Source organism: Somniosus microcephalus, unplaced genomic scaffold, assembly GCF_052327205.1.
Source record: "Somniosus microcephalus isolate GS21.2 unplaced genomic scaffold, FLI_Smic_1.0 unresolved_chr7, whole genome shotgun sequence".
NCBI classification, from domain to species: domain Eukaryota; kingdom Metazoa; phylum Chordata; class Chondrichthyes; order Squaliformes; family Somniosidae; genus Somniosus; species Somniosus microcephalus.
Window position 1 is genome coordinate 2,098,225 of NW_028225185.1, and position 12,378 is coordinate 2,110,602.

Sequence of the window (12,378 nt, forward strand, 5' to 3'; positions counted from 1 at the left end):
ATGGAACCGAAAAGCAACAAGAAAATCAATTTCTCGGTGCCAGTAACTCCCGGTCAGCTGGATCCCAGAGCAGTGGAGGGGGTGGGGGTGAGGGAGAGGGTGTGAGGAGAGGGTGAGGGCAGGGGAGAGGGTGAGGGCAGGGGAGAGGGTGAGGGCAGGGGAGAGGGTGAGGAGAGGGAGAGGGTGAGGGGAGGGTGAGGGCAGGGGTGAGGGCAGGGGAGAGGGTGAGGGCAGGGGAGAGGGAGGGAGAGGGTGAGTGTGGGGAGAGGGAGGGTGTGGGGAGGGGGTGGGGAGAGGGTAAGTGTGGGTGAGTGTGGGGAGAGGGTGGGTGAGTGTGGGGAGAGGGTGAGTGTGGGGAGAGGGTGAGGGCGGGGAGAGGGTGAGGGCGGGGAGAGGGTGGGGATGGGGAGAGGGTGAGTGTGGGGAGAGGGAGAGGGTGAGTGCGGGGAGAGGGAGGGGGTGGGGAGAGGGTGAGTGTGGGGAGAGGGTGAGTGTGGGGAGAGGGTGAGTGTGGGGAGAGGGTGAGTGTGGGGAGAGGGTGAGTGTGGGGAGAGGGTGAGTGCGGGGAGAGGGTGAGTGCGGGGAGAGGGTGGGGGCGGGGAGAGGGTGGGGGCGGGGAGAGGGTGAGGGTGAGTGCGGGGAGAGGGTGAGTGCGGGGAGAGGGAGGGGGCGGGGAGAGGGTGAGTGCGGGGAGAGGGTGAGTGCGGGGAGAGGGTGAGTGCGGGGAGAGGGTGAGTGCGGGGAGAGGGTGAGTGCGGGGAGAGGGTGAGTGCGGGGAGAGGGTGAGTGCGGGTGAGTGCGGGGAGAGTGCGGGGAGAGGGTGAGTGCGGGGAGAGGGTGAGTGCGGGGAGAGGGTGAGTGCGGGGAGAGGGAGGGGGTGGGGAGAGGGTGAGTGTGGGTGAGTGTGGGGAGAGGGTGGGTGAGTGTGGGGAGAGGGTGGGTGAGTGCGGGGAGAGGGCGAGTGCGGGGAGAGGGCGAGTGCGGGGAGAGGGCGAGTGCGGGGAGAGGGCGAGTGCGGGGTGAGTGTGGGGAGAGGGAGAGGGTGAGTGCGGGGAGAGGGTGAGGGCGGGGAGAGGGTGCGGTCTGGAGTGGGGCTGATGTGATGCTGTTTCTAGTTGGCTGATTCTAACTTCTCATGTTGCTGGGATTTATTTTTCAATCCGTTTGTGTGTGTAAGCTGAAGCCAGAATCTCTCAAACGTTAAGCTGGATATTTATTCACTGATCAGTGGATATCCAGGAAACAACTTTTAACTTCCTCGTAGCATAAAATGCTTCTCCTCTAATGATTCAACGGACCCGACCTCCAACCCCCGACCCTCTGTCCCTGGGCCCTGGGGAGGGGGGAGGGGGCCGTGGGTCTGGGGGCCGGGCGTAATGTTCCTGCAGTAGCAGCTAGTTAGTTTTCTCTGTGTTTGACACTGTGTGGGTGAGGCCTAGTGAGCCTGGCCTGGTACCGAAGGATGAATGGGCCTGGCTCATGCTAAGGCAGTGACCCTGCTCCCTCTGGGTCTGGCCTTGGGTCCGTGACTGGATTCAGACACTGATCAAGCCTCAGAGCAGAGTAATCGGAGGCCCAGCTGTGCTTACAGGACACATCAGGGTGACTGTCTGATTACAGCAACTGTCTCCTGTTTATTTTCTGTAGATTCGAAGACGGAGTCCCACTCCGGCAACGCTGTTCAGGGCCTCGGATCACTTGTCTCCAGGTAACCCACAATGCTACTGCCGGGGCGTGGGCAGTGAAACCCGCTCGTCAGTCAGAGGGCCCCAGGGAGCATCGAGGCAGATCTCACGCCAGGCTCCGAAACAAGACCACTCGGCACAGAGCAGAACAGAAACCCGTCCGAGACCCTCCAACCACACACATCAGTAACACGGTACACAGTGTAATTCCACCCAGCACAGAGTCTGGGATCTCATAGAATCATACAGCATTGAAGGAGGCCATTCGGCCCATTGTGCCTGTGCCGGCTCTTTGAAAGAGCTCTCCGATTAGTCCCGTTAACCCTGCTCTTTCCCCACAGCCCTGCAATTTTCCCCCTTCAAGTATTTATCTAATTCCCTTTTGAAAGTTACTACTGAATTTGCTTCACAGAATCACAGAACGGTTACAGCACGGAAGGCCATTCGGCCCGTCGAGCCCGTGCCGACTCTCAGCGAGTCCCACTCCCCCGCAGCTCTGCCTCGATGCTCCCTGGGGCCCCCTGCTCCCACCACCCTTTCAGGCAGCGCATTCCAGATCTCACCAACTCGCTGCGGTGCTCCGTCCATTTGACACACAATCGGCTCACGATTCCCAGTGATACAGGACCGAAAGGTTTAGTCTATGGGGGCTTAAAGCAGATGCTGGGTGAAGAGGTGGCAGCAAAGATAGATCGTACGACCATTGCCGCGCCTCTCTCAGCCTGGCGCTGGCTCTCAGTGGGGCGTAGAGTTACGGTGGAGTGATGAAATCACGCTGCGATTATATTTTTAAAGCCCTGCTCACCTTTCCTTTCCTTTTCTTTTTCTAGAAGAGGAACTCTCTCCCCATCAGGTCAGTCTGATCTCATTAGCCTCGGAATCGGGTTCTGTGGAGTCTGGAATTAACCTACTGTTTGGAGAATGGCTCCTGGCCGATCACCCCTCCCTATCACACAATCAACCTCCTGCACCCACCACCATGAAAGGTGCTGTCCCGCTCCCCGGGGCTCAGCCCCACACCGGGCGGTGCTCCCCGGGGCTCAGTCCCACACCGGGCGGTGTTCTCCCGGTCTATGGGGCTCAGTCCCACACCGGGCGGTGCTCTCCTGGTCTGTGGGGCTTTGATTTGATTGGGGAAATTATTCTGTTGTTTTAAAGTCATTTCTTGACTGATTTTCTTAATTTATTTTGAGAAACATTCCGGTTAGCCTCTGGGTTCTTGTGCCAATTGTTCTCATTTGTTTTGCCCCAGCTTCATTACCCAGACTAATTGATTTCCCAATAAGGGGACATAAGCTGAGAGCCAGGCCGTTCAGGGGTGATGTCCGGAAGCACTTCTTCACACAAAGGCTGACGGAAATCTGGAACTCTTTCCCAGAAAGGCTGTGGGTCAATTGGAGCTTTCAAGACTGAGGTTGATCGATTTTTGTTGGGTAAGAGTATCGAGGGATACAGAACCAAGACGAGTAAATGGTGTTGAGGTACGGATCAGCCCTGATCTAACTGAATGGTGGAGCAGGCTCGAGGGGCTGAATGGCTGACTCCTCTTCCTATAAGTTGGTTACTAAATGATGTTGTGTTTTGAAGGTAAAGGGAGTGCCTGTTGTCTGTTTGCAGAGATCGCCCTCCACTGATACCGGGATGCTGAACCCCAAACGAGTCACCACGTCCTGTTCTTACAGACCTCCCTCAGTAAAAGTTGGGTGTCCCATCAATGCTCCTCACTGAACTACACTCGCTTCTTGCCCCCAACACATTTGGGTGTAATTTTGACTTTGTGCGATAGTGTAGAGAAGGTGATAGAGAATCGGCCGGATTTACATCTCTCTCCATTTTTTATCCATTGAAGTCAACAGAAAGCTCGGTCCAGGCCACATGCGTACCGTGTGTTTTGGGTCATGTGTGTACTGCCGATTCGCTATCACCCACTCTACACTATCTCAGTCAAAATTACCCCCAAATGCATGCTTTGGGTCATGTGTGTACCATGTGTTCCTGGTCATGTGTGTCTGCGTGTTCTGGGCCATGTGTGTTGGTGTTTAGGGTCATGTATATACTGCGTGTTCTGGGTCATGTGTGTCCCATGTGTTTAGGGTCATGTGTGCCTGTGTGTTTAGGGTCATGTGTGTCCGTGTGTTTAGGGTCATGTGTGTTCTAGGTCATGTGTGTTCTGGGTCATGTGTGTCTGTGTTTGGGGTCATGTGTGTCTGTGTTTGGGGTCATGTGTGCCCGTGTGTTTAGGGCCATGTGTGTCCATGTGTTTTCCAGCTGTTCAGCACATTGTGCAATCCCAGCTCGGAGCTGAGTCCACGGATTTGCTGTCGGATGAGAGCCACCCGGATGTGGTGGAGTGTGACGGCAGTCTCTCCGATTCCTCCGATTTGGATGCTCAGTTTACGCCGCATCTCCGTACATCAAAGGAGTGGCTGACAGCCCGGAAACCTCGGCCAAAACACAGCCACGGAATGCCGACAGAGATTGGTGCTGGTAAGTGGGAAGAACAGGTACTGTATTGTGAGATTGGGATGGAAAACACTGGAAAAAGGCTCCGGGAGTTTAATCTACCACAAGCAGGGTGATTAACAGTGAGGACTGAGCCCCTGGGAGCACCGCCCGGTGTGGGACTGAGCCCCTGGGAGCACCGCCCGGTGTGGGACTGAGCCCCTGGGAGCACCGCCTGGTGTGGGACTGCGCCCCGGAGAGCACCGCCCAGTGTGGGACTGAGCCCCGGGGAGCACCGCCCGGTGTGGGACTGAGCCCCGGGGAGCACCGCCCGGTGTGGGACTGCGCCCCGGAGAGCACCGCCCGGTGTGGGACTGAGCCCCGGGGAGCACTGCCCGGTGTGGGACTGAGCCCCGGGGAGCACCGCCCGGTGTGGGACTGCGCCCCGGAGAGCACCGCCCGGTGTGGGACTGAGCCCCGGGGAGCACCGCCCGGTGTGGGACTGAGCCCCGGGGAGCACCGCCCGGTGTGGGACTGCGCCCCGGAGAGCACCGCCCGGTGTGGGACTGAGCCCCGGGGAGCACCGCCCGGTGTGGGACTGAGCCCCGGGGAGCACCGCCCGGTGTGGGACTGAGCCCCGGGGAGCACCGCCCGGTGTGGGACTGAGCCCCGGGGAGCACCGCCCGGTGTGGGACTGAGCCCCGGGGAGCACCGCCCGGTGTGGGACTGCGCCCCGGGGAGCACCGCCCGGTGTGGGACTGCGCCCCGGGGAGCACCGCCCGGCGTGGGACTGAGCCCCGGGGGGCACCGCCCGGCGTGGGACTGAGCCCCGGGGAGCACCGCCCGGTGTGGGACTGAGCCCCGGGGAGCACCGCCCGGTGTGGGACTGCGCCCCGGGGAGCACCGCCCGGTGTGGGACTGAGCCCCGGGGAGCACCGCCCGGTGTGGGACTGAGCCCCGGGGGGCACCGCCCGGTGTGGGACTGAGCCCCGGGGAGCACCGCCCGGTGTGGGACTGCGCCCCGGGGAGCACCGCCTGGTGTGGGACTGAGCCCCGGTGTGGGACTGAGCCCCGGGGAGCACCGCCCGGTGTGCTGACTTTGATCAGGGAGTCTCAGTTTGAAAGACTAAATCAACAATTAAGCTCAGAGGCTGCCGTTTTCCATAGCCACAATAATGGGTTACTATTGGCCAGAGTCTCTGATCTATCTCAGCCAGTGCTGCCAAATTAGGCAATAACTTGTTGGGACTGAGCCATTGGTGCCCTCCCCTACCAGAGACACCAACCCAACACACGATAACGCGCCAAAACGATCCAAACACAGGGCTCCACACACCTGGGAATCCATGTGTCCCGAGAGCAGCATGGCCAGGGGATGTCCAGAGCTCCATGTGTCCAGAGAGCAGCATGGCCAGGGGATGTCCAGACTTCCACATACTGAGCCCAATATGCAAATGGCCAGAGACAGCCACTACCTTGTGACATTCCCACCAGAGACCTCAATGAACACAATCTCCTTCACTCTCCTGCATTCTCTCCACAGAGACGGCCCACACTGGGCGAGCTCAGCACGAGGAGGTAACGCAGGGAACTTTGCGAGAACTGTCACCGGCACAGCCATCAGCCAATGGGAAGAAATCTGCTTCACAGCAAGGTAGGGTGAGAAGAGGGGTGGCGGAGAGATCCTGTGTAAGAGGGGCACCCTGGTGCCACACACAGACTGGGTGAGGGAGGGAGAGAGACAGAGTGAGTGAGGGAATGGAGGGAGGGAATGAAGGAGGGAGGGAGGGAGTGAGGAGAGAGTGAGTGAGTGAGAGAGGGAGGGAGAGAGTGAGGGGGAGGGAGAGAGTGAGGGAGTGAGTTATGGAGTGATGGAGGGAGTGAGTGAGTGGAAGAGTGAGGGAGGGAGGGAGTGAGTGAGGGAGTGAAAGAGGGAGGGAGGGAGTGAGTGAGGGAGTGAAAGAGGGAGGGAGTGAGTGAGACAGGGAGGGAGGGAGTCAGGGAGGGAGGGAGTCAGGAGCATTGCTCAGTACCTTGCTGCCAGAGGTCTTTCTACACAGCCCCACTCCCCAGTCAGTGTGTCCTTACCACTGACATCCCATAACAAGCTCCTTACTGTATCCATAGTATCAGTGCTAGAGAGAGAGGGGGGAATGTGAGACAGAGAGTAAGGAGGAGGGAGAGAGATAGAAGAAAGTGGAGGAGACTCAGCAATGCAGAAATTCACAGTTTGCATCTTCTGCTCCCAATGGAAAAAGCTGTGACCCCTGGGGGCAGGGCGGGTCTGACCGCCTGTGTCCAGTGACCCCTGGGGGCAGGGCGGGTCTGACCGCCTGTGTCCAGTGACCCCTGGGGGCAGGGCGGGTCTGACCGCCTGTGTCCAGTGACCCCTGGGGGCAGGGCGGGTCTGACCGCCTGTGTCCAGTGACCCCTGGGGGCAGGGCGGGTCTGACCGCCTGTGTCCAGTGACCCCTGGGGGCAGGGCGGGTCTGACCGCCTGTGTCCAGTGACCCCTGGGGGCAGGGCGGGTCTGACCGCCTGTGTCCAGTGACCCCTGGGGGCAGGGCGGGTCTGACCGCCTGTGTCCAGTGACCCCTGGGGGCAGGGCGGGTCTGACCGCCTGTGTCCAGGAGCTGCAGACACTCCTACCAGAGCTGACAGATCCACACCGGCTCTCAGGGCGAGCCACACCAGTCTCAGCGGGAGTCACACTGGCTCAGTTGGCATGAGTTCTCCGAGGCCTTATTTGGGACAGAATTCCCTGCAGATCCCAGCACTCCCCCCAGACAGACTCCGTTGACATGGGGGGGAGGGGGAACATTAGCTCCACCCACAGCTCCCCCAACACAATCCGGCTGTAACCGGGCTCCATCCCAAACTCCTGCCCCGTTGGGTGGAAATCGTGTTTTCCGATCTCCTGGAGTCCAGAAATTTCGGGCTCGACAGTCCCAGAGTATGGAATGGTATGGTTTGGAATGGTATGGTATGGAATGGTTTGGAATGGTTTAGCCCGGGTACAGGGCACCCTGCGGCCGTGCTGTACGTTAGCGTTTGTTTTTGCCACGCCACCCCTGACCTCGGACTAACAATCTGTCCTGATTTACAGCAGCAGTGATGGAGGAAGAGATTTCTGAGCACAGAGGGAGGCCACTCACTGACCACCAGGGCTGCAAGGCACCCTGACTCAGCCAGCTCCTTCGGGATCCCGATCTCCTTCCACTCAAACGCTTTGCTCTGTTCTGTGTCCCTGCTGACCACCATCCTGTTTCTCATCTAGTTTAGTATAGAAACATAGAAGATAGGAGCAGGAGTAGGCCATTCGGCCCCTCGAGCCTGCTCCGCCTTCTCCCCATATCCCTTGATCCCTTTAGCCTTAAGAAATATATCCAACTCCTTCTTGAATATATTTAATGAACTGGCCTCCACCGCCCTCTGTGGCAGAGAATTCCACAGGTTCACCACTCTCTGGGTGAAGAAATTCCTCCTCATTTCAGTCCTAAATGGCTTACCCCTTATCCTTAGACTATGACCCCTGGTTCTGCACTCCCCGGCCATCGGAAACATCCTTCCTGCATCTAGTCTGTCCAGGCCTGACAGAATTTTATAGGTTTCGATGAGATCCCCTCTCAATCTTCTAAATTCCAGTGAGTATAAGCCCAGTCGACACAATCTCTCCTCATAAGTCATTCCTGCCATCCCAGGTATCAGCCTGGTGAATCTTCGCTGCACTCCTTCCATGGCAAGAACATCCTTCCTCAGATAAGGCGACCAAAACTGCACACAATATTCAAGGTGTGGTCTCACCAAGGCCCTGTACAACTGCAGCAAGACATCCTTGTTCCTGTACTCGAACCCTCTTGCTACGAAGGCCAACATACCATTTGCCTTCTTAACCGCCTGCTGCACCTGCATGCTTACCTTCAGCGACTGGTGCACAAGAACACCCAGGTCTCTTTGCACTTCCCCTTCTCCCAATCTATTGCCATTCAAATAATAATCTGCCTTCCTGTTTTTGCCACCAAAGTGGATAACCTCACATTTATCCACATTATAGTGCATTTGCCATGTTTCTGCCCAATCACCCAACCTGTCCAAATCGTACTGGAGTTTCACGACATCCTCCTCACAGCATACCCTCCCACCCAGCTTTGTGTCGTCTGCAAATTTGGAGATATTACATCCAATTCCCTCGTCCAGATCATTAATATATATTGTGAACAGCTGGGTTCCTAGGACCGATCCTTGCGGTACCCCACTAGTCACTGCCTGCCACTCGGAAAACGACCCGTTTATTCCAACTCTTTGCTTTCTATCCGCCAGCCAGTTCTCTATCCACATAAGAACATAAGAAATAGGAGCAGGAGTAGGCCAATCGGCCCCTCGAGCCTGCTCCGCCATTTAATAAGATCATGGCTGATCTGATCCTAACCGCCAATCTACTATCACAGAACCATCTCCTGAATCTAACAGAATTCGACACACGAAATAGGAGCAGGATCAGGCTACACGGCCCCTGCGCCCGCTCCGCTACCCACAGGGCCATGTCCGATCCGAACCTAGACTCATGTCCAAATTCCTGCCCGCTCCCCGTAACCCTTAATTCCCTTTACTTCTAGGAAACTGTCTATTTCTGTTTTAAATTTATGTAATGATGTAGCTTCTACAGCTTTTTGGGGCAGCATATTCCATGGACCTACCACCCTCTGAGTGAAGTAGTTCCTCCTCATCTCAGTTTTGAAAGAGCAGCCCCTTATTCTAAGACTATGCCCCCTAGTTCTAGTTTCACCCATCATCGGGAACATCCTCCCCGCATCCACCCGATCCCGCCACACCCCCATCCACATCCATGGGGCTGTGGTGGAAAGGGTGGACAGCTTTAAGTTCCTCGGAGTCCACATCACGGAAGACCTCTCCTGGTCCCTCAATACCTCCTCTCTGGTGAAGAAGGCCCAGCAGCGCCTATATTTCCTAAGGAGGCTGAAGGGATGTAACCTGTCACCCTTGATCCTCTCTAACTTTTACCGCTGCACAATAGAGAGCATCCTGACGAACTGTATCACAGTATGGTATGGCAGCTGTAGCTACTATGACCGGAAAGCCCTGCAGCGGGTAGTCAAAACTGCCCAACGCATTACCAGCACCCGGCTACCGACCATAGAGCACATATACCAGAAACGCTGTTTACGGAGGTCATGGACCATCATCAAAGACCCGACCCACGCCAGCCACAGTCTGTTCGCCCTCCTGCCATCTGGGAGACGCTACAGATGCATTCGCACCCGAACGACCAGATTTAGGAACAGCTTCTTTCCCAGGGCTGTCATCCTACTGAACTCCACAAATAAACTCTAAAGCCTGCACATCTGCCAATGCACTTTATTATGGTTATGTTTATGTTAATGTATTACAAGCCAAATGAATGTTGAATGTTTAAATGTCTTAATCTAAATGTACACTCTCGGGAGCCGCAAGCCTACATTTCGTTGTACTGCACTTGTGCACTAACAATGACAATAAAGTTGATTATTATTGTTATTATTATAAGATCGCCTCTCATTCTTCTGAACTCCAATGAGTAGAGTCCCAATCTACTCAACCTCTCCTCATATGTCCATCCCCTCATCCCCGGGATTAACCGAGTGAACCTTCTTTGTACTGACTCGAGAGCAAGTATGTCTTTTCTTAAGTATGGACACCAAAACTGTATGCAATATTCCAGGTGCGGTCTCACCAGTACCTTGTACAACTGAAGCAATACCTCCCTATTTTTATATTCTATCCCCCTAGCAATGAAAGCCAACATTCCATTGGCCTTCTTAATCACTTGCTGCACCTGCATACTAACCTTTTGAGTTTCGTGCACCAGGACCCCCAGATCCCTTTGTACTTCAGTACTTTCCAGTTTCTTGCCATTAAGATAATAACTTGCTCTACGATTTTTCTTGCCAAAGTGCATAACCTCACACTTTCCAGTATTGTATTCCATCTGCCAAATCTCTGCCCACTTACTTAGCCTGTCTATGTCCCCTTGCAGGTTTTTTATGTCCTCCTCACTCACTACTTTCCCTCCCATCTTAGTATCATCTGCAAACTTTGATATGTTACACTCGGTCCCCTCCTCCAAATCGTTAATATAGATTGTAAAGAGTTGGGGACCCAGCACTGACCCCTGCGGAACACCACTAGTTACTGATTGCCAGTCTGAGAATGAACCATTTATCCCAACTCTCTGCCTTCTGTTAGATAGCCAATCCTCTATCCATGCCAGAATATTACCCCCAATCCCATGATTTTTTATCTTAAGCAATAATCTTTTGTGTGGCACCTTGTCAAATGCCTTTTGGAAGTCTAAATACACTACGTCCACTGGTTCCCCTTTATCCACCCTATATGTTACTTCCTCAAAGAACTCCAGCAAATTTGTCAAACATGACTTCCCCTTCATAAAACCATGCTGACTTTGTCCTATTAAATGATGATTATCCAAATGTCCTGTTACTGTCTCCTTAATAATGGACTCCAAAATTTTACCTACCACAGATGTTAGGCTAACCGGTCTATAGTTTCCAGCCTTCTGTCTGCTGCCCTTTTTAAATAAGGGTGTTACATTAGCAGTTTTCCAGTCTGCCGGGACCTTTGCTGAGTCCAGGGAGTTTTGGAAAACTATTACTAATGCATCCACAATCCCTACCGCCACTTCCCTCAAGACCCTAGGATGTAAGCCACCAGGTCCAGGTGATTTATCCGCGTTGAGTCCCATTATTTTACCGAGTACCACTTCCTTAGTGATTTTGATCGTGTTTAGCTCCTCCCCCCCTATAGCCCCCTGTTTGTCCAGTGTTGGGATATTCTTAGTGTCTTCTACTGTAAAGACTGATACAAAATATTCATTCAGTGTTTTTGCCATCTCCATATTTCCCACCATTAATTTCCCGGTCTCATCCTCTAAGGGACCAACATTTACTTTAGCCACCCTTTTTCTTTTTATATAACTATAAAAACTCTTACTATCTGTTTTTATATTTTTTGCTAATTTACTTTCATAATCTATCTTCCCTTTCTTAATCAATCTTTTTGTTATTTTTTGCTGTCTTTTAAAGTTTTCCCAATCCTCTATCCTCCCACTAGATTTGGCTACCTTATATGCCCTTGTTTTTAATCGAGTACTATCCTTAATTTCTTTACTTAGCCATGGATGGCTGTCTTTTCTTTTACACCCTTTTCTTCTCAGTGGAATATATATTTTTTGGAAGTTGTAAAATAACTCCTTAAATGTACACCACTGATCATGTATCGTCTTACCCTTTAATCTATTTTCCCAATCCACTCTACTCAATTCCGCTCTCATACCTTCATAGTCTCCTTTATTCAAGCTTAGCACGCTTGTTTGAGATCCAACCTTCTCACCCTCGAATTGAATATGGAATTCAACCATGTTATGGTCACTCATTCCAAGGGGATCCTTTACTAGGACGTTTGTAATTAATCCTGTCTCGTTACACAGGACCAGATCTAAGGTTGCTTGCCCCCTGGTCGGTTCAGTTATATACTGCTCAAGAAACCCATCCCTAATACACTCAATGACTATCCAAGTCAATACCTTGCCCCCAATCCCATATGCCTTAATTTTGCAATCTAATCTCTTATGCGGGACCTTATCGAAAGCCTTCTGAAAGTCCAAATACACCACATCCACTGGTTCTCCCTTATCTATTTTACCAGTTATATCCTCAAAAAATTCCAGTAGATTAGTCAAGCACGATTTACCTTTTGTAAATCCATGTTGACTTTGTCCGATCCTGTCACTGCTTTCCAAGTGCTCTGCTATTGCATCTTTTAAAATGGACTCTAGCATTTTCCCCACTACCGATGTCAGGCTTACCGGTCTATAATTCCCCACTTTTTCTCTACCACCTTTTTTGAATAGTAGGGTAACATTAGCTACCCTCCAATCCATGGGTACTGTTCCAGAGTCTATTGAGTTCTGGAAGATGACCAGCAATGCATCTACTATTTCTAGGGCCACTTCCTTAAGTACCCTGGGATGTAGATTATCAGGCCCTGGGGATTTATCGGCCTTCCGTCCCATCAATTTTCCTAACACCATTTCCCTACAAATATTGATTTCTTTCAGTTCCACCCTTTCATCAGACCCTATGTTCCCCGGCATCTCTGAGAGGTTATTTGTGTCCTCCTTTGTGAAGACAGAACCAAAATATGTATTTAGTTGGTCTGCCATTTCTTTGTTCCC

General features: G+C 53.3%; 1 protein-coding gene across 1 annotated transcript in view; it reads left to right on the forward strand.

Annotated features, from left to right (window-relative positions):
• ppp1r1b (protein phosphatase 1, regulatory (inhibitor) subunit 1B) overlaps nt 1-12,378 on the forward strand; it is a 17,929-nt gene continuing 5,551 nt past the window's right edge. Inside the window, exons 1-6 of the mRNA XM_085978236.1 lie at nt 1-81; nt 1,648-1,708; nt 2,516-2,538; nt 3,303-3,390; nt 3,954-4,172; nt 5,671-5,781. Of these exons, the coding sequence (XP_085834362.1) occupies nt 1-81; nt 1,648-1,708; nt 2,516-2,538; nt 3,303-3,390; nt 3,954-4,172; nt 5,671-5,781 (583 nt within the window). The remainder of the gene's footprint in view (nt 82-1,647; nt 1,709-2,515; nt 2,539-3,302; nt 3,391-3,953; nt 4,173-5,670; nt 5,782-12,378) is intronic.